This window comes from Haemaphysalis longicornis, unplaced genomic scaffold (assembly GCF_048455015.1).
Source record: "Haemaphysalis longicornis isolate Haplotype H1 unplaced genomic scaffold, Haemaphysalis longicornis Haplotype H1 scaffold_10, whole genome shotgun sequence".
NCBI lineage: Eukaryota > Metazoa > Arthropoda > Arachnida > Ixodida > Ixodidae > Haemaphysalis > Haemaphysalis longicornis.
In genome coordinates this window covers 114,040,739-114,063,144 of record NW_027526204.1, presented here as the reverse complement: position 1 = coordinate 114,063,144, position 22,406 = coordinate 114,040,739, and the positions used below count along the sequence as shown (strand labels likewise).

At 46.5% G+C, this 22,406-nt stretch overlaps 1 protein-coding gene across 1 annotated transcript in view; it reads left to right on the top strand.

Annotated features, from left to right (window-relative positions):
• Nucleotides 1–20,058, top strand: part of LOC144159145 (F-box/LRR-repeat protein 5-like) — a 32,036-nt gene extending 11,978 nt beyond the window's left edge. Inside the window, exons 5-9 of the mRNA XM_077690450.1 lie at nt 277–474; nt 6,654–6,913; nt 10,918–11,000; nt 15,100–15,639; nt 16,350–20,058. Of these exons, the coding sequence (XP_077546576.1) occupies nt 277–474; nt 6,654–6,913; nt 10,918–11,000; nt 15,100–15,639; nt 16,350–16,578 (1,310 nt within the window). The 3' untranslated portion in view covers nt 16,579–20,058. The remainder of the gene's footprint in view (nt 1–276; nt 475–6,653; nt 6,914–10,917; nt 11,001–15,099; nt 15,640–16,349) is intronic.
• Nucleotides 20,059–22,406: the final 2,348 nt, after the last annotated feature.

Below are 22,406 nucleotides of genomic sequence, written 5' to 3'. Positions count from 1 at the left end.
TGAGATTTCGCTGCTCCAAAAACTGCTCCCAAATCTGATTCAGCTGACCCACCCCTGGCCTTGGCATGCGGGGCAAGTGATGCGAAAAGTGCAGGAAGGCAGAGAGCTTGGTGTCTGGGAGCTGAAAAGTACATTCTGCTGATGCTGAACACAAAGTTTAAAATCACTGGGAGAGGCCTTTGTCAAAGGAGATGATGATTGGGGTACTGCTGGCTGTCACGATGATAATGATGATGATGATTATGGGCCTGACTAGGGTGTTGATGATGTGCGCAGAGGCCGACAGTGCGGAAGGTGATGAGGCGGAGGACTCGCCGTCGTGGGCCGACCTGCCTGAGGAGATCTTGCTGGACATCTTCTCGCACCTCAACGCGCGAGACCTCTCTGTCTCGGGGGCTGTTTGCCGGAGCTGGTACGGGGTGTCCCGGGAGCCCACCCTCTGGAAGGACTTCATGCCCATCCACTGGAGCCTAGGTAGGCTGCTGCTTCTGCACATTGTATGCATCCCCAATGTTTGCTCGTGATATGGGCTGTTCGTAGAAGGGATGTGAGAATGTGGAGTGAGTGAGAAGTTCGCAGTGCAAAAACATGTGCTCTTGCCCCCCTCCCCCCTTCTTATTCGTAAGTGGGGAGGGACGCTTTCAACTTTGGAAAAATGACCAAAACATTTTTTTTTTTTGAAAGCCACATATTTGGCTTCTATGTTTTCTATTCTATGCATTTGCAAAGTTTTTCTGACGAAAACCGCTGCATAGGGGCATGAAAAATACTTCCGCCAGCCACGGTGGTGAAATATCAGTGCAAAAGGGGGGGAAAAAAAAGAAAAAAAAAACGTCAATTTTTGGAGCGTTGTATCTCCACAATAGTGCCACCGGCAGCGGCCATTTTGGCATCGTTAGATCAGCTGAGTGATCCTCTTTTCAGTTCGGTCGTCTCTTTTATCTTAGTTCATTCACAAACGCAGGAACGGCAGAAAAAGAAAGATGCACAAATGACGCCACAAATTGGCCCTCCGGTCAAGCCGTGCCGAAACGGCCCTCCTGATTGGGCATTGCTGCGGCAACGCAAAATGGCGGCCACCTGTACTTTGTAGTGCACGTTTCTGAGTTCATTTTCGCTGATTCGCTCGGTTGAAATTCTGTTTGGTCATTTTATCTGCTGCGCTATTCAACACGGACGTTATCGCAACGTGAATGCTTGAGATCATGGCCCAGATATGGGAACTTGCATTGCTCGAACGCTTCGAATCGAAATCAGACAGACATCAGTTTCGCGGGCGCAAAAAGCGGGACGCGCCCGGAGGACGATACCGAAGCCAACTGCTGCGCTCACGCGGGCGCGTGTGGTCAGGCGCACCCGGATGCGGGAGCAATAGATGGCGCACCGCGCATACAATACAAAAAAAGGAGAAAAGAGCCTCATCAGTTTCGCAGGCGACCTGTCTGTGGCAAGCGCAAGAAGCGAGAGGTGCCCGGGCGCCAGGTGGGTGATACTCAGCACGCCCCCTCGTTAGCAGATGCGCAAGCGATAGCCGGCGCGGTGCTGAAGTAAATCATAAAAAAATAAAAAGAAGAGCCATCGGCGCAAGAAAAAAATTTGACGTATTTCCAAAGTGTGGCAGCACATGCCAAGCAAGAGAAGTTGGCGAAAGAGGCGCCCTTTTTAAAAATACAAGCAATGCCGTACATGTACGTCAGTGACCATTTTGAAAGTGTTTGCCGGTGCCGTACATGTACGGCCGTGACCCTCAAAGGGTTAATAAATTGATTGCTTGATTGATGATTGATGATGGCTGAATGGTAATGAGAGTGGCACTATCAGATGTAAACAGTGGATGCACTGTCAGCATGTATTTTTCTTTCGAATATCAGCCAACTAAAACATTATTTCCTGTGCCTGTCTCATCGAGAAACCGCCGCAAAAAATCAAGTGGGGGAAGGGTAATTGACGTTTTTTGAATTTAAGCACCCCGCCCTAACTTTGGACATCGCGGTCATGGAAAAAAGGGCGTGCTTAGAATCGAGTAAATACGGTACTTTTAAATGTCCGCATTCAGGTCCTTAAGAACTTTCCTGCTGCATGAGTTGCAGTCTTAGGACTGATATCGTTAGAAAGGTAATTCAATTATAAATGTTCCACTGTCCCACAATTTGTGTAGAACACAAATGTGGGACACAAGTGTGGAAAAACAAATGTCTTCTCGCACACTTGCGTCGCAGTTTCCTTGTGGTAGTGCAAGAGTTAAGCAAAGGTAATCATATGGCGTATTCGGTTGGCTGCTCCCGTCCTCTGGCTCGGAGTCGCCAGATGCCAAGGTGGCTCTCCATCAGAGCGCGAGAGGCAGGGTACCAGCCGAATGCACCGGCGATCTCGGAGCAGCGCGCCTGTAGCGCCCCGTGCAGCCAGCGCCGGAAGCCGCCGGGTACACCGCGGCGTTTTGTGTCATGTGACCCGTCCTCCTGGCCAAATCGCGCCACGCTCTCACTTCGAAGTCAGACCGGTCAGGAGCGCTCCGAGTCGAAGTCTGACACTCCAAAAGAACCAACCGAAGGTAGTTCGAGCGCTCGAATTCTACCAACCGAAGGCGCGGCCGCTTTTCAGAGCATTCCAGAGCGCTCGTAAACGCCCACCCGAATATGCCAATAAAAAACTAGTTAGGCACCCATTCTCGAACTTTATACTTGATGAGCACGGACCCATCATGGAACTTTCACTGGTTGACTCGTTCACCTCACAAAGGTACAATGCTTCTCTGCACGTAAGATTATGAGTGTAGGATGGTGAATATATTTTACAGTGGAACCCCGATAACGCTACTTTCAAGGGAGTGCGAAAGTGTCGTACGACCGGGGTGTCGTATGATTGGGGTGTTGTATGATTGGGGTATGGAGAAATGCCGGCCGAGTAGACAGTCTCACGCGACAGGCGGGCTAAGAACTTATTTAAACTACTATATTTAGCACGTTCTTGTGTAATTTGTGGACCTTTAAAGGGACAGACAACCGATTTTTGTCGAGTATATGTTCTCTATCCCAAATGAAAGGGCATCACTTTTAAAGCACCTTGACGAGAAACGGTTTTGCTGATAACGCCCTAGAACTTTTTAAATCGAATTTTTTTTATCTACGAGCCGTATGTGTCCCTCCCAAAACTAATTCTGGCAACCATGATATAGAGTAGCTCGGCAACATACTTTTGTCTGTATGCGAAATAAAAAACGATATTTAAATACTTGTTCCCAGCTAAAAAAGTTTGAATCGCAGGCTTTCCTGTTCCTTTATGTGTTTTTTTCAATGCAACAGTCTATTTTGCACGAATGCGCCACCTGTTGGGATAGACGATAGGTAGAATCTGGCTTCATGTTGTGGAGGCGGGAAGTTCGATTCTCCCCGGGCGTGACATTTTTTTCTTTTTTAAGCTGCCGTTGGCGTATTTGGAAACTGAAATCAAATATTTTGGCAGAACAAACGCCTCTGCCTCAGTCAGAATCGTCAAAGCTCCTTCACTGGGTCTGTTTACTGAACGCTGCCGCTGATTCTAGGCATGGAGGCTCGGTTAGCCACACTGAGAGCAACCCAGCGGCGGCGGGCGGTGTGTATTTAAAATTTTCAAAATGATGTTAAGAAATACATATACAATTTAACCTTGTTTAAATACTTGTGTTAAAAGGTTTCCAATACGTAAATAAACATTTAGGCAGTTACAGTAGCTGCTATGTTTGCAGGTCATGGGACAGGGACACATATTTTAGTGCCAAGTTTCGACACTACGAACCGCCACCCTTCCGTTTTCAGGAAGTTTGCTGCCAAATTAAAATTATTTCCGCCAGTTTGTTTATAAATTGCTTGTGGTTACCGGGCTATATAAAACGCTGGCTGTCATATGAGCTAGAGAACATATACGCGACAAAAATCGGTGGTCTGTCCCTTTAACTAAAATCCAGTTTCTAAAACAAAGCAAAAAAAAGCACCTATTTTGAACCAGTCCCCCTTCCCTCTATGGCATCTGCGCTAGTCCACCAGCCTTGCGCCGCGCGACCCTCGTGCCGGTCGGCGCTAGCCTGCCAGCCCTGTGCCTCACATGCATGAAATAAGCTGGGAGGGCCGACGTGGCTGAGCAAATTGAGAGGGGAAAAGGCGAGAGTGTGAAACTACCAGGGCTAAGCGAAACAAACGATTGTACGAGGTGGCGATGGTAAAAGGCAGGAAAGAAAGAAACGGAACGACAATGCGGCTTTGACAGACACTGATAAGCAGAGAGATGGGGAGAGAGGGCGTCGTGAAAGGAAGAGACTTGGATCGAGCGGGCGAGGGAAGCGGGTGTTCGGTCATCATCATGGGGTTACATTGTATGTGTGTTCACGTTCATCGGCTCGATGGGAGCTTTGAATTGGTGGTCCACTGGTCATCTGGACTGACTTCTCACGGTTGGCGTGTTGGCGTTCTGCTGCCGCGTCTGGCTGTCAAAGGTTAACTCCCGCCCACCAGTACCTGCCTGCTTGCTTGCGTCTGTTCAGCAAGTGGTCTGGCCCACCTGTGGACCTTTGCACATCAAGCAGCGTTAAACGGTGGTGAATAATAAAGGTCGGGACAAGGCGGCGAAGTGGCGTAAAAGATGAGAAAAACGCCGGTTCATCCCCACCAGGGCTCGTTGTACCGTATTTACTCGCGTAATGATCGCACTTTTTTCCAAAACGTTTTATGCAAATTTAGGGGAGCGTTCATAACGCAGGGTAAATTTTTCGCAAAAAACTTTCCACCACAAAAAGAAAAAGCAAATTGCGGTTCAAAAATTTTACGATGGGTCTCACGAACATAATAAAAATAATAAATAAAAAACACAAGAAAAGCTCCGCACACCACCTCCTGCTGCTTTGCAAAGAGACGCAAAATGCAGTGTTTTCATGAATTACGGAACGCACCGGAACGAGTTTGCTTCGAAGTTGCAACAGGGCGACCAATAAGTGTTGCCGCTGTCACATTGCGGGACATCAAAGCAGACATGGGGGCCGACGCAGCAAGCTGAGCGCATTATTTTCTTTGTCTTGCGAGTACATTGTGTGCATTTTGTGAGAGAAAGCTCTTCCTCATCAATACTGAACGTATGCTTGCCGATATCGCTAATGTCGGCAAGTGTGCGGCAATAATGTATACATGTGCGCTTTGAAAGGAAAGGAAACAGGTAAGCACGACCATCATTCGCTTGATTTGGCACACATATGACATACTGGTGCGGCAAGTTCAGGGTACGTTCATTGTGCGGGAAATAAAAAAAAATCAAATTTTCAAGACAAACTTCAGAGGTGCGATAATTACGCGAGTGCGATCATTATGCGAATAAATACGGTATAAAGCGGACTACATGCACCCGAGCGTTGTATAATTGGGGTTTTTAATACATTGTTTCTATGGGGAGTTTGCGGGAACTGTGGTGATCCGTCGTAAGAACGGCTGGCGTGTCATCCTGGTCCCACTGTATATTACCAATACATTTGCTTCCCAGAAAAAGAAATCGTGAAAATTAAATTTATGTTCTAAAAAAGTTTGCATTGAAGGCATGCCTTTTGGTTTCTGTTACTTTTCAGCCAGCAGCTTTGAGGATTAATTCAAGGTCCTTCTATACATTCAGTAAATCAATGCGAGCCACACTGTACTTACTATCACAGCTACTTTTAACTACCTGGGGATGGGTTCTGATCGAGGCAAAAAGCAAAAGCGCCCGTGTGTATGAGATTTCGGCGCACGCTAAAGACCCCCAGGTGGTCAAAATAAATCCGGAGCCCTCCACTACGGCACGCCTCATCGCCTGCATTGCGTCGGCACGTTGAACCCTACAATCAATCAATACCTGGGGATGTGCAGCTTTTCCTGTGGCTATTTCAGTGCCGGGAGTTGAGCATAAGAACAGGACTCTTGTGCTAGACATATAGTGCGGTTTGGAACTGACAACTGGTGGAGCATGGGGTTGACAGAGTGACTGCTGAGAGACTAGAGTAGAAGTAGAGGTACACCATTAACCCTTTGAGGGTTGATATTAAAAAAAAAAAAAAAAAAAAAAAAACTTTCCCGGATGGTCAAATTACTTTACGGTGATAAATTATGGTGATAAACCAGCTAAGAGCAGCACCAGTATAGATAGAAATCAACTTGCGCCGCCCCTGCAAGGCAGTGCCGGTAAAGATAAAAATAAAGTTTCGCGCGCCTCCGTTGCGATCGTGCTGCGAAACTGAAGCCATGAAAGGGCGTTGCCACAAATTGCACGAAGCGCTGAAGCTAGACAGTTCTCTTTACCTCCACAAGAAGGTAGCGCTATCAAATTTCAAACGCTTCTTGTAAATCCTAGGAGGCGGCAGCACCTCCCAGTGAGCATGCTTTGCCATTATTGTGCGAAATTTGAAACGGAGGCTCAAAACTGTACACGTACGGCAAAGACCTTGCAAGACGGAAAACCGCCTCCGTACATATACGGCAAAAACCCTCCAAGGGTTAACTTGACGGGGGTGTGGACCCTGGCATCGGAACAAGGAAACGGGTGGAGAAACACTGGAGAGGCTTCCGTCCTGCAGTGGACGCAAACGGGATGATGATGAGGAGGAGGAGGAGGAGGAGGAGAATGATTGCTCTCTAGCTACAGCCTTCTCCTGCTTTCTGCAGGCTTGTACGAGGAGATACCGCTGTGGCCAACTCCGTACCACGAGGACAGGCTGAGGAAGGGCAGCGCTGATGAGGATGCGGATTTTGACGAGTCCGGCGGAAGCTCCTCGGATGAAGATTCGGCCTCAGCTTCAAATGCGGACAGCCTCGAATCTGAGGCAGCAGTGCTGAACAGCCTTGTCAAGCACCTGCTGCCAGTGGTCGGGGCCGGAGTCCGGAAGATTGTTCTCAGCACATCGCGGGCTCTCACGAGCCGTCTCGTAAGTGGTCTCTGTGCATGCGAATGCTATACGGGAGCTTGTGCTACTTTAGCCATGGTGCAATTTTGTTCAGATTTGTGGCTTTATGCAACGTGCAGTGGATGAAGTCGTGGGTGGGCCATATCGGCCATGGTGGCTGTTTCTCTGATGGAAGCCAAAAGCAAAACTGCCCATGTTGAGATTTTGGTGCACATTAAACATCCCCACGGGGTAAAAATTAATCCGGAGCGCTTCACTACAGTGCACCGCATAGGCCAGGTGCAGCTTCGGGGGTGATAAAAGTCCCAAATGTTCAAATTTGGGTGTGCTGTGCAGTCTCTTGCGCTGCAATGCATGAAAAATGCACCGTCACAATGTTCCGCATGTCACAGTTACTGCAAAGTGTAGTTTTGATGTTTCCTCCCTTACAACAACAGGACCTTTCTGCATAATGTTCGAATGAAAACACAGCTTTTGGTATCTTCTCTCTGGCAACAACTCTTTGCACGTAATTTTAAAGCAAAGCACAAAAACAAAAGCTCCAAATTTTGGTGACAATCTCACTGTTCGCATACCGTATTGACTCGCGTAATCCTCGTACCTCTAACGTGAGCCACCAAAACTTACATTTATTTGTTTCCTCGCGTAATCCTCGCACCCCTCAAAGTGCAGCGGCGAAAGTCGCCTGCTCGCAAAATCTGCACAATTCACGCGCTCTTCACCGCTTGCCCTCACTGCCACCGCTCCATTCGGCGCAGAGCGCTGTGTATCCACGCGCCTTAGCTCGCATTACCCACATGTCAGCCTAGCGCCACCTCTTGGACGCTACTTACACTGTTGTTGAGCCGGTTTCATGTGCGCGCAACTACACGGCGTTCGCGCAGCCCACGGTCGTCATGTCGCTGTCGTTCAGCAGCAAGCAGTCAGCCTCGTGTCATCAGTGGTCGAAAGCTCCCATTCAGCCATTTTGAGAAGTCTTTCATCGCTTTGTTTGCGGCTGCTTGCCTCTTCGCCGTGGGGCAATACATGCTTGAATACGCCGTAGAGCACGGCAACCGCGCCACAAGCAGACACTTCAGCCGCAAGGAGTACAATGTGCGTTACTGGAGGCGGCAGCACGAGGAGTTGAAGGCGAACAACAAGGCACGTCCAAAGACGGGCAAGTTTCCATGAGTTGAGATGCTCCTCTTTGACTATGTGATGGCGCTACATGCAAATGGGTGCGCTGTATCCATGGAGCTTTTACGCAACGGGGCACGTGTAATTGCCCGACGGGAAGGCTCAAGATTTTCGTGCCAGTAACGGGTGGGCCACACCTTTCATGCGGCGCAATGGCCCTTCTTTGCGGAGGCGCGCAATGCTGTGCCAACGCCTTCCCAAAGCCTACGAAGACAAAGTCGGGGACTTCCACAGTCTTGTCATCAGGATTCGGTGGCGACAGAACTTCTTACTGTCGCATATTGGGAACACGGACCAAACCCCTCTCAGTTTCGACATGCCAAGCAACACTACTGCGGAGCAGAAAGGCGCGCGCTGTGCACGTATGCACGACTGGCGTGGAGAAACAGCAATGCGTGGTGATGCTGGCTGTGACGGCGAACGGGTGGAAGCTACCACCGTACGTCATCTTCAAATGAAAGACGCTTCTCAAATGAAAGGTGCAAGAAAAAGGTTGGATGAGTGCTTACCTCGAAGGTCGGCTGGATCAAGACTGTGTGGCGGCGGCGGCGGCCGGGAGCACTTCTTTTTCTGTCGCTCCTCATTGTCAACAGCTTTCGGGGCCGTCTTGTGGAGCCAGTTCGTGCAAAGTTGAAGGAGCTGCGCACAGACCTGGCCGTCATTCCAGGTGGTCTGACGTCAGTGCTGCAGCCTTTGGACGTGTCTTTGAACAAGCCGTCCAAGGATAACATTCGAAGGCTGTATGCTGAGTAGATAGCCGAAGGCCAACACACTCTGACGCCGGCCGTTAAGGTCAGGAGAACGTCGATGGAGTTGCTGTGCAGCTGGATAGTTGAAGCCTGGGTGATGATCGGCGCAGACGTCGTCATCAGGAGCTTCAAGCAGACAGCCGTATCGAATGCCCTGGATGCCACTGAAGGAATCACGACGAGGCATCTGAAGCCGACAAGGCAACGACCAGCAATGATGTTAGCACTGTCTCGGACCAGGATTCTTCCCGCTTTCTTTCCACCTTCTCCCGACCATCGGCCAAGCAAATCTGCTGCATCTTTTTCCCTTCCAAAAGGCCCTTTTCAGGGCCAGCGACATGATGCATTCGCGGGTAACGCACTGCGCACAGTGTTCCACCCCTGTATCCTCTCAAACTTCAAGCTCAAAAACGGGGAATAAAATTGCCCCTTCGAAAACAACGAAAATAACGGCATCTTAACAAGTCTCACGATACCCCTTCCGCCGTACCCAATATTCTGGATACCAAAGTCCCCTGTAATGAACGATTCTAGTTTAGGAAGGACTTTTGTAGTTTCAGTGCACGGAAAAAGATACGTGTGTGAGTACGGAAATTTCGTGACGCTTGATTTTGTTGAGCTTCAGGCGTACGGCACGCATATGATGACGCTTGTACTTGATTCGCGAGACTGGATGGGATGTGCACCGGTGATTATGATGGCTGATCTACGTGAGACGGTTTATGCTGTTGGTGCGCGTCGGCGAGCGAGTACTGTAGCGTTGCACAGATTTGCTGTTGCAAACCATTTTGTCGTAAAAAAAAAACAAAAAAAAAACTAAACGAGTAGTTGCTGTTGGCAACACTGAGCTTATAGGTATTATAAATGCAAAGAAAGACAGCTACATTTGGCGGAATTGGCAGGTAGCAGGTTGGCAACATTGAAGCTGAAATTGTTTTTTTCCACCCGCATAATTCTCGCACCCCTAACTTCACATCAATTTCTCCAAAAAAAAAAAAAAAGCATGAGGATTACGTGAGTAAATACGGTATGCCTTTTCTCCTCATGAGGTTGTGTAACAGTTAAACGGTAGTCCTGATAGTGCGCCCTCTTGATGCACTGTGCTCTTATTTGGCAAGGGTACCATATTTTCCCGAGTATAACCCACACCAATGATTGACAAATCTTAATAACAAAATAGGGGTGTAGGCGGTGCACTTTGTCGTGAAAAGCAGCTTCACTGCAGTGCGAGTCATGCCGTGATGCTTGCGTCGGCACCAGCTGTCATTGCAATCAAGCTCGTGCTCAATTAAAGCCAGCCTATTATCAGAGGGGAAAATAGAGAAGTTTTACTGTTCAGTCTTGAACTTGTGGGTGCACCTGCCTCTCCAAGGTCAGGTGCTAGATAATAGGTGCTGCCCTGGCACAAGCGAGAAGGGAGATCCTAACAACGGAGCAGCTATCTGCCAGTAATCAGCTCGATAGATGTGCATCGCTGTACTGAAATACTGTTTTTGGCTACACTTCTTTTTGGCAATATGCTCTTTATGTGTGGGTATAAGACAGGTGGGTTTCTGTTTGTGTTGAGATGAAATTGAATTCGGGAAAATAATTGCCCATACCAAACAGTGTAATATCAACTGCAAAACCATGGTTTCCCTGTATAAGTTGTGTCGCTGAAAGGCCTTTGGTTGGCTCATGTTTAGGGGTGAAGCACCTTAGAACCTCGCTTTGTCTGAGGCTTGGCGTCCGTGTACAGTGTTGCACATGCGTGAGGAGCATTGGATTGGATTGGAGATTGGATTGGATTGCATTGGATTAAATTGAATTGTATTGGATTGGATTGGATTGGAATTGTATATACTGTACACACGCGTTTTCACTCATTTACATGCGCGAGTGGGCAATGCCACGGGTGGTTTATGGTAAGAGCGATCCCCAATGCTTTGGCCACTCGTCATGGTTCACTTCGTGGAGATGCGTGAATTTTTTTTCTTTCCAGTTCATGCTTTTGGCTCGCTTCTGCAGTTGAAAATTTATACACTCTTAGTTTCTTGGGCTGTCGTTAACACGTGTTCTCTAGCGTACATTTATCGCACAATGTGGTTGCCATTGCAGCTGAGGTCCATTCTGAAGCTGTGCCCCAAGGTGTGCCACTTGGACATCTCTTACACCCATGTGGGGGATACCTCCTTCAAAGGGTGAGTGCTGTTGACACTGCTGTTGTCACGTACGAGCGTTGTCAGCTCACAGATACCGTATTTTCGCACGTATAACCCGCCCCTGCATATAATCCGCACTCCCACTTTCAGCCCGCCAGAAAAGAAAAAAAAACTCCTCGCACATTGCCTGCACATTTCATACAGGAAAGGCTGCACCAAAGCTACTGCTCAAGCAACACATCACATACTATGTAGACAGAAAAAGCGTATGTTTAAAGGAGCCATGAAGAGAAAAGACAACTTCGTTTAATTTGAAAGAACTAGGATTCAGTATCTCACTCAGCTCCATTACAGCCACAAAAGTTGTTTTTTTAACGAAAAAAAAAGCAAGAAGTATTTAAAAACTTTCAAATTTTGCACCACAGTGACTTGTTATGAGCAAGAATGACGTCATACGGGCCAACAATAAAACATAATTTTCAGTGCGTTAACTGCACGTTAGCATTCAAGTGATGCGGTCAAATGGAACTAGAGGCCCCATTACAGACGTCCAGTCATGTGTCGTCGCAACAGATTGAATTAGGTGGCCGCCAATCGCACAAACAAGGTTCCGTGACGTCGTAGAAAAGTTGCAGGAAATTTGCTAGGGGGGCGCGACTGCTTCACATGATTTCTTTAATATCTCCGTCATTTGTTCGAAGATTGTGATGATATTGGTATCATTGTTATCGGGACTAAGCAGTCTTTCCAATAAACCCAACTTGTATTTTGTCTTCATGGCTTCTTTAACAAGTAGGTTACACTTGCTGCGAGGTGAACGTCGCAATTCACTCAGTGTAACTTTTCTCGCTAGAGCTATCACTGGAGCCGCAGCTCCTCACTGTTGTATATGAGGTCATATTCGGTTCCATCTTTGTTGTTTGTGTTTGTTTTATTTCTTGTTTTTGTCCTTGTTTTTTCTTTCTTGTCCTTTCATGTTTTGTACAATCGCTGCCATGGAAGGCTTAGTAATTGTTACTGCATAGGAGCTTCACGGCGCAACGTGCATTGCCATGAAGCTGCACTAAAGAAAAAACCCTGCGTATTATCCGCACTCCCACTTTGCTACTGAAATTTCCACATTTTTAATGCGGGTTATACGCACGAAAATGCGGTAAGGTATGGAAAAAAATATTTCACTCCTAATTTATATAGTTTCAGTGATAGTTTTTTGTATGTCTCTTGTTTGGTAATGAGGTGTGCGACTTTCGGTTTTTATTGCGTAGGTTTACTACTTGGTGTTATCCAGTAGAATAGCCTAAAGGTTGGCACAAACATGACAGGCTAGTCAAGTTCGATCTAATCGCAAAAGCAACAGTTGAATAATATGATTACGCAGAGTTAGGCCAGCGATCGTGCTGGCCATTCTGGGAGCAACAAGATGAAAAGAAAATGGAAACTGAAATTGTCAAGTTCTGCATTTTTTTTTTCCGTAGATGGGGAGCATAGGTGGAGAGGATGTTGATTGTGCAGTAATGAAAGGGAAACAAATGAGGCCTAAATAGTAAGGCTCGCTGGGAGATGTTGTATGGAAGCATACATAGAAAAGAAATACCGTAAAATACCGAGCAAGCGCTCCCCCAAAACTTGTAGATAATTGGCTTAGAGATAGGGAGGGGGCCCTTATTCGGATTGGGTCCCAAATTGAAGATGGTGGCACAAAATGGCGGCGATCGCGAGAAAGGCACTGTAGCCTTCATTATGAAAAATGTTTATTGATGAGTCATGACACTTCTAGGCAATGCTAAAAACGTAAATTTTCACATTCACCTCAATCACTGTTAAATCCGCAAAACGATTCTTCAGAATTCGATCACAAAATAAGGTTCAGGCCCTCGGTCTGCAGCTCATCAGGGTCCTAGGGGACAATGAAGTTTTGTTGCAGCAAAACTTCGCAGTTCTTATCCCACTCACGTATCCTTTAACCATCCTATTTGAACACGTGAGAAGTGAGGTGCACGGTTCTGCCATTTTTCCGATGCCAGTCCACTACTTCGAGCTTCCTTTTTATTGTGTACGAATGCATAGTGAACAAAGACAACCGCTCCCGAAAAAATGGCGGCGATGACTGGTAACGCGTTCTCGTAGCAGCAACGACTTGGATTGTATTGGATTCGGTATCGGCTTTGAACACTGTGGCATCCAAAAGCCTGAAAAAAAAAACGCTTTCGGAATGGCAGGAAGTCGGAGGGGGCGCTTGCTTGGTCGTGTACAGAAATTCTAAATTCCGGGAAAATGCTTGGGGGGCACTTGCATGGGTGGGGGCGCTTGATCGGTATTTTACGGTATACGAATACCGTACCCAATTCTAATGCGCACTTTTTTTCCTGAAAAATGGGTCGAAAAATCGCATGCACGTTAGAATCGGATACGAAACCGAAACTGCCGAAACAGTAGAAATTTCGTCCCACCCATCGCCATCGCCATTTCAAGATGGCGCCGAAGCTTTTAGCAACAATTTTTCGGATGCAGGAAGAATAGATGCCTAGGCTTTTCTATCGGCATTCACACAAATCGCCAAATCGTTCCGCTTGCGCGCTTGATAACAGCAATGGCAGCAGCGGCTCTCTCGCATTCAAAACGAGCGGTCGGCTGAAGCGTGCGCCTCTGGAGAAGCTCGCAGGATGGGTGTGCGAGGCGTGGGCCACGATCCCATTGACCATGGTTGAACGTTCGTTCAGAAGTGTGGCGTCGACGCGCTTGACGGCACCAAGGATGAGATGTGGTCAGCGGAGAGCGACGAGGAGTGAGATGAGTGAGATTACTTCAGGAAATAGATCGTCCGTTTCTCTCACATTCGTTTTTCTTGCTCACAAAGTTCCGTGCGTGTTACAATCGGAGGTGCAAGTTTTTTCGTTTTTTTTTTTTTTTTTTTTTTTGCCAGGAAAATCGTGTGCGCGTTAGAATCGGGTAATTACGGTATATACCCACTCACTTGGAATGAAATGTTTGTTCTTCTGTTCTTTCCACACTTCTAAGTCACTCAACATGCCGAAAGGTTCGCCTGGTGTATAATTCTGATTAGGTGGACTAGCTAAAGAACCGTATCATTTTTTGGAAATGTCAATAAACTTTTGTTTCTTTAATGCGAAGTAAAATGCAGCGGTACTTAAAGGGGCCATGCAGACAAAATACCAGTTTGTTTTATTCGAAAGATTTCGCATTTTATAGTGCCCTTAGCGCTTGTCCTGAAGCAAACGATGCTTTGATCAATTTAAGTCCCGCCAAATCGCGCCTTTTCGTGACGTCTGCAGTGAAATCACAAGAACCGCTGTGCAGCCGATTGCAGAGCCTTGTTTACCATTAGTCAACATAGATGGCGCCACCATACCCCGAAGGGTCGTTTTCTGCCTTTGGTTTGTTTTTGTCTGTATTTGTACCTGGCTTGTTTTTGTTGAGGTAGAAAGTAATCGTTTCGTGAAACATGGTGCTCGCTTGACAAATGTGGCCACGAAAGACTCCGTCGCTTATGCCAATCGGCCAGTGTCGTCCGAGATAACTTCAAAGAGACGCAGTGTTGTGCAGCTAAAACAAGCATAGTGTGCGCACAAGCACAGCAGTACGCATTGGTACTTCTATGTGTACGTGTGCTTTCATAACTTTTACTGTTTACCCCATCATTCCTACTGCTGTAAAAATAATGTTCCCTACGTTTAAAAATAGCTCGTTCGGCAAGCTTATGAGCCGTGCCTAACTTGCGATTGCTCTTGCCGGCCTCAGCAAATCGCACAGCGGTGCACATATGACATCATAGGTTCTGTTGCGGGAAACGAGCTATTGGGTCGCGGGGCCATTCCCTTTTTTTCCTATTTATATAGCTTATTTGAGGAAAGTTTATGTTAAAAGTGGTGTCAGTATGATTCTGACGAAGGTTTCTTTTGAATGAACCAAACTTGGTTTTGTCTGCATGGCCCTTTTAAATATGTATTCGTACATGGAGCTTACCAGCTTGACATGGCTCTTGTGTAGTTGTGGCTAGAAAGCTATAATTGACTGTCACAAGTGTCAGTTGTTGGTTCACTCTTATCCTTATCATTTTCTTTTCCGCTCATGCAGTGAAGGTCTTGAATCGTCTCTCCTTATGCATTTTTCTTTGCAGGCTCGAAGAGCATGGTGCTTGCTCCTTACTTGAGCACGTCGACATGTCAGGCTGTTCGCTGCTAACCGACGTCGGTCTCTCTCGGCTAGCGCGGTGCCTGCAGCAGCGCAAAAGACCGGCGAGCACACGTGGCCGCTGCCCTGCAACTTTAGTCTCGTGGGAAGACGCCTTTGCTGGCCGGTGTTGCGCAGGGCGCAGCACTGATCCCGCTGCTGTTACAACGGCTCTGTCCTGGAATTCTCTGGACTCGTGGGATGATCCTGCAATGGACGTGAACCACTCGACTTCCGCTCCAGTCGTGGTGCGCAACATGGGCCGTTTCTGTGATGGGTGCCCCTTCCGCGACCGATGCGGCGGCGTAGTCAGCATGCTGTCGGAGCTGGAGCTGTTAGATTCAACGGACATTACCCAAGTGCGGAAGTCATCATCTTCGTCTGTCAGCGATCTGGCGTCGAGGGAGAGGACCGTCGCGAGCGACAGTCAGGGGCTGAGGCACTTGAACCTTTCCGGATGCTTCAACGTCACCGACAGTGGGCTACTGTGAGTTTTCTGCATAGTTTTGGATTTTTAAGTGCAGAACACTTCAAAGGCTCGCGTTGTTGTCGCTCGCGGTAACGCTCGATGTCAAGCGACTGTTTGAATCAGGCAGCGCAGCGAGATAATGGACCGAATTAGAGCATGGCGTACTGTCGTGGGGTGTCCCGCAGAGGCTTCGGAAACCAAGCGGTTTATATAGGCACAAGCGTTTGAAACTCGTTAACCGCTGCTGCATGTCATAAATCTCCCCGTTTAGCGCAAAGAAAACTGCTAGTACATTTGAGGCAAAATATTCATAATTAACTGCCAGCACTTGCGTTCATTTAGTTAGGAACGCTCGTTGGGTTGGTTTTTGCGATAGTAAGCGAAAAAAAGTGGCGGTGCAACGTCGGCACGTGTGGGAGGAAAAGCGAGCACAAAAAGAACAGAACTCCTGCTGGCGCAGTTTCAGGCAGGGGGCGTGCAAGCACTGCAAAGGCGGGGAATTTGAATTGCATAGGGTGGTAGCAGTGAGCGGATAACGGCGCTACAGCTTATTATGGCGAATCACTGCTCTGCAGTTCTGGCAGCTTTCACATTGAGTGGAACGGCTTTAATTTTTAGTAGCGGGGGGCTTCACGTATATGGTATGTTTATGACGCCACAAAAAAATATGTTGCAAGAGACCAGGCCGTGGTGTCACAGAAACTTACAATGATTACACCATTTTTCAGGTTCCTGACTAACTTGGACTTGCTTAGCCACCTGGAGTACCTTGATGTCTCCGGCTGTTTCCAGCTTACTGGTGATGGGCTGCGGGAACTGATGATGGGGACTCCACGCTTGCAGCCGACAAACCTTTTCTACTGCGACTACGTCGACAACGGCCCGTACCAGGACTCGGCCAATGGCTGCCAAAACTTGCAGTGCTTATCGCGGGCGTGCTGCCAGTCTGGCGAATAGGACCTTTGTTATGGTGCTTTGTTATGGTACGTAGTTCCCATGGGGGAACTACGTACAGGAGCACTTCTGTACCGCTTTGTACGGAGATGCAACTCCGTATGGATGGCTCCGTATAGCCCGTACGAGCCATTGCTGATTCTCAAATTAACACTGGCTGAACTGGTGTTAACTTATAAACAATGTATTGCAAACAGAAAGCAGCTGCAGAGCGTAAAAAGGGCACTTTGCTACTGCGCTGCTGATCAAGAAAATGAGCTGTTTCGGAACTGACTAGCAAGGCTTCTTGTAGCTTGAGTTGTCAGGCTTATGCAGGGAGGATGTGAAGTAGGCTGTCGATTCGGAGCAGTTCAAGGAAATGTTGGCAAGCAGCTGTAAAGCCTGAAGGCTTTGCAGTTGACGTGTGCGCGTAAAAACAATCTCCCCTCGATAACCAAAGCTTAGGATTTGTATAGCGTGATGGGTGATTGTTGTTTGAGGCTTGTGGAAGCCAAGAAAAAACAAAAGGCAGCAATGTTGTGGGAGAAAAGAGAAGGATGGCAGCTTTTCACTCGGCATTTCAGTATTCATTACATCGTATTGTTTGTCTTGTAGCATACCGTGGCATTGGTTAAAATTTTAAGCTTAGGTCAGCACTGGTCTTTTTGTTTGAAAGTTGGCCTTTTATTGTAAATTGAAACTGTCTCACTTCTGAACTCAGTTGGATCTCTGGAGTAACTGTTACTGTTTTTATGCCAATAACTTAGTAGCAATGAGCATCTTTGTGTAAATTTCAAAGGAACATGAGGAATTGCAGAGAAATGGCATTCATCTTTTTCAATTGTTTCCAAAAATTAATCGCAACGATGTGAGCAAAAAAAAAAACTAATCATTTCTGACTTGATGGCAGTGTGGCCTATTTGAGGTTAGAGAGAGAGGAAAGGTTGAAACTTCCTACTCGTGAATTCAGGTTCTTGTGTGAAATTCTTAATGTAAAGCAAGAAATGACGGCCTTTGATTTTCAGCACTAAAATAGCCTAACGCTGATGAGTTTCGTCAGTTCCAGATAAAAAAATTGTTTCTAAATACCTAAAATTTATTGGCTTAAGTAGGCTGGTTGTCCTACATTGGTGCCTGGTACAACACTGGTGTTAGTGAAGTGGTTAAATGTGGTTACATGCAACAGCTATGCTTTGAGCTATGCCTTAAAGGAGCACTGACACCAATTTTCGGCGTTAATATTATTGCACAGTTCGCTTCCTTCACTCAACGGAATACCCTGACTAAAATATGAGCGGCCTGCGACGCGAAGAACATAGTTCAATTGGATCTCATTTATCGCGCTGACGGAGCAGCGCGCGGAGCGGCACTCAGCAAATGGACATCAGCGTGACATCACTACAGGAGAGGAAAAAGAAGTGATGCGACAGCGCTCGTCAAAAACTCATGACGTCACTTCACGCGCGCGGCCCCACGAGCGGCGAGCGGGCGCAACACCCTCTCAAGCGGGTGCCGGTGACGTCCGCACAAAGCGGTGAGGTCAAGCAGGGAGTCTGTCATATGCGCCGTTCGGGATGAAAGTGCGGGAATTTGAAACGAAACGATTTTCAGGCCGTTCAATGTAATTAACTATCGCGCGCTGAAGTATTTGAAGTGCTGTTTCAGGTTCGCCAGGCCATTAAGCATCGATAAAAGCAATAAAAGTGCAACATAAAATTTTCGTGTCAGTGCTCCTTTAACACAAACACACGCACAGAGGAGCTTGGTAATTTTCTGCAATATTCTCCAAGCTCAGTTGGTATTGACATAGAAATGAAAGCTTGTGAATACCCTCTCAAAAAAATGAACAAATTTGGCAGTATCATGGGTAAGTTTGGGCACGAAGTGTGATTGGGACTAAAATGTTTCTGTTGGTGCCATAACGATCTTAGCCTTCCTAAGCACCGTGGTGTACCACAAGGCATTGCGTTGGCCCCTCTGCATTTCAATACCAGTGCCTAATTGTTTATGTGAATTCGCTTATTCTGGGTTCTTGTTGGCTGTTTAAACTTGCTTCTAAGCTGATATTGACAGCAATCTTATTGCTAAGTTATGAAGTTGGCCAGTGGCGTAACAGTTTTTTGCTTGGGTCTAAAAATTTAAGTTGTGGCTCCATTCATTGGAGAATAGTAAGTTACAGATAAGATTAGCTGATAAAGTCTCCCAGAAGGTAGTTTTCAAAGGGGTTCAAGAGTTTTGAAATGGGGTAGGGTTAAATTTGTGTTGTTTTTTTGTCCAGTTACTTTTCCTTGCAACTGTTTGTTTTTCTTTCTGGCAAAAACATAGTGATTCCGCACTCTGTCCTATATACATATGCACTATGCACATCTTACACTATCACAAGTCGGTTTGCTCTTTTTTTATTTTTTGCTTAGTGGGGACAAATGTGTGGTACACATCAAACTACTGATAACTCAAGGGGACAGTGTTTTAATCAGCTTTTCTCTTCAATTTCTTTGGCGGTAGGAGACTGCATTTAGAGAAGATTAGGTGGCAATCAAATCTTCTGCGAGGGACACACCACGTTTTGCTGATATTTTTTTTTGACTTATCAGTAGTATTTAGCACTCGTTTTTGGGGCACTACCAACGCATTCTGTAACTTCACTTATTTTGGCAGTCTTAGGTAAGCTGTCCTAGTCTGAGGCTCTTTCCTTCTGAGCCCTTTTTACCAAGAGCCTCGTCATCAAGCTTTCCAGCGCTTAGCCCAGAAGTCTTCGTGTTTATATCGTTATCATTGTACATAGTGTACATAGAGCCTTAACTTGTAACATGCTTCTTTGCAAGTGTGTGCGTCTTGTTTTTTTGCTAAACTTTTCTTTGTTTTCTTTGTTTTGTGAGGAGTAAAGTAAGTGCGTGGCACTTGTTCTAGCTTGCCATTCAAGGAAAGAGCAATCCTGCTATTATGTCGGTTAGTGTAGCGAAAGAACACCTGCACTTATTCAGGGGCAAATCTTGCTTGATTTGCAAGTGAGGATTTGGCCTTAACTACCTGGTACTTATCTCTTAGCTGTTTTTAAACCAACACTTTTGTGTGCATTTCTTTTTTCAAGATCTCCGGTACAGTGGAAAATGTTTGGTTCAAGTCTTTTCTATGTTTGCGTTGCTTCAGTCTCATCTCGCTGATGGAGTCGTTCACCGTTTTGCATTTGTGAGGTACAAGTTTTATGGAAGGCTTGTGATGCTGCAGAGGGCCTTTTGGTTTGGCCACTGTTATTGCCAAGTGCTGTGTTAAGAGAAAGTTACATTTGTTTCGGGTCAAGTTTGTGTACTTGTACGAAGGATGCCGCTTGACATGCTAGTTGAGAGAGGTGATATTTTTGTTTTCTTATGTGCACTCCGTTAATCTTGAGCAGTCTTTGCGTGTCAGCTTGGTCATCCTTGTTTCGTTCTGTGACAATGTGCGTTGCGCTGTTTTTGGTTGATTTGTATTTTTCACGGAGTATAATAAAAAGTTTAAAGGGAATTGTTTTGTTTTGTGACATGCGAAGCACCTGGAGTGTTTTTCTAGTGGCTTATAGGTAAAAGCTTTGCAGTGACGACTGATGGCCTAATTTGAGCACTTGTCCTAGTTTTATCTCTGCTTTTGTGAGATGTGCTAATAAGCTTCATATATGTAGGGTTGTTCGTTTTAGGGTAAAACCCGATTTTTACGCCCAGAACATGTTTCTAGAGAATCGGGTTAAACCCGATTTCTTCCCGAATGGACTTGTTCAAAGCAGCGATATGCACAATTGTGGGCTGACGGTCCGCCGTTCTCAACCGCCATACTTGCTGGAAGCAATGCCCACAAACACAGCTTTCGAAGTCATTGAGTATTGCACGATTATTGCTTGCTACCCCAGGCGGTGAGCAATTGTTATGAACTCTTAACCTGCTGTCTAAAATGGTTTATAGTTATCACAAACTCTGCTTGACTGCTTCCCTAAAAACTGGTGTAATTAAAAAGAGTAGTGCAAAGCCTAAAAGTCCCAATAGAAAGGAAAAATAGAGGTGCCCACATGCAATTGCCTCGTTGATGAATCGTTTCTGTAAACTTTTTGCGAAGCTTTCCAAAGTTGCCTACAACTGATGTGCTCAAAAAAATGTGGGAAATGTGAAAGTTATGATAGACAGAAGAAAAAGAAGGATGCCAGCGTCAATTTAATTCCGGCACAAGTTGATTCCTGGTCTCGGTTCATCCACAGCACTAAGGCCTAGATGTGCCTCCATATTACCGAGGCAATAATCTGACTTCCTTTGCCTTTGCAATCCATGGAAGACACTTCAGTTTCATTGGGCTGATATTTATAGCTTATTAGTGTCTTAATTCGGTATGCTGTGTACCGTCAGTTGCGAGTGGCTAACAGAAGTGTGTTGTTTATGTCTTATGGTTCGTGCTCTCTAACTTTCCGGCTGCCCCTTTGCCTCTTTGATAAATATCTGCTTCTGGAGGCCGCAGTGAAACTTCCGGTGGGCAAAACAAATTGGCCGCGTATTGGCTCACTTTGTTGCAACTTTCGAAAGAAGCTCGTCGTCTGCCGCCCCTGCCAAGTAAATGTCTCCCTTCTCTTTCCCGCTCAGCTCTCATGCTGTTCCTCTCCGGTCTTGTGCCTCCCATGAAAAACACGCTAGAGGTTTGTTCAAGTCAATTCAAATTTACTGCGTTTCACTGCTTCACGCTAAGGCCTGCCTTACTTCATGTGCATTCCATGCGCCATCTACTGGAGCTTTTTGTTAGTTGCCGTTTGACTCCTTGGAATGTCACCAGGGCGGCTAGTTTCGCTGGCGGCACTTTTTGTATTTTTGTGGACATTTTTTTCCCATTTAATCAAGCAGCCACGCATTTTTAATTTAAAGAACACTGCAAACATCACTTGTGTGTTGATGTTCTGCTTCACATATGCGTAATGTCTTGCTTTTTCCCAACAATGTTCACAAGTCCAACAATGTTCACAAGTATGAACATTGGCACCAGAGTAAGAAGTTTAGAAATGCTTTGCCTAATAAGCATCTCTTTCAACAGTTACGTTAACTTTTGCCGGACGGCTGAATCGAGGGAGACAGGCCGACATACAGACAGACCAACATTTCCTCGTTTAGGTAGTCCAAGACAGACTGTCATCTTTAAAGGGGCTGTGCAGACAAAACACAAGTTTGGTTTATTTGAAAGATTGCCTCGTTAGAATCACACTGAGACCACTTTTAACGCACACTTTGCTCAAATAAGCCATATAATGTGGAAAAAAGGGAATGGCCATGCGACCCACTAGCTCATTTCCCGCAACAGGACCTATTATGTGGCAGCTCTGCGATTGGCTGAGGTCGGCAAAAGCAAACGCAAATTAAGCACGGCTTATAAGCTTGCCGAACGAGCTATATGCGCTTAAATGTAATGCCTATTAATTTTGCGCCAGTAAGAATGGTGGGGTAAACAATGAAAGTTATGAAAATACACGTAAACATAGAAGTACCGATGCGCACTGCTGTTGGTACTGGGCGCACTATGCTTGTTTTGTCTGCACAGCAGTCTGCTGCTTCGGAGTTGTCTTACACGACACTGGACGATTGGCGCAAACGACAAACTACTTGTGCAATTTGAAAAAACAATAGCTTTCGGACCGCCGTATCTCAGGAATGACACTACTGGGCGCCGCCATCGTGGCGTGGTGAAGATTGGAAAGTATGGCCGTCGGGCGAAGCAGTTTCTCGTGGTTCAGGCAGAGTGCTCTTCGCCGATTTCTACCGTGGTTTTGGTTATGGGGGTGGCTGGGTTTACATTTAGTCATTTGATCTGTTGCGGGAAGTTGCGTGACTCGAAAGACGGGAGTTCAT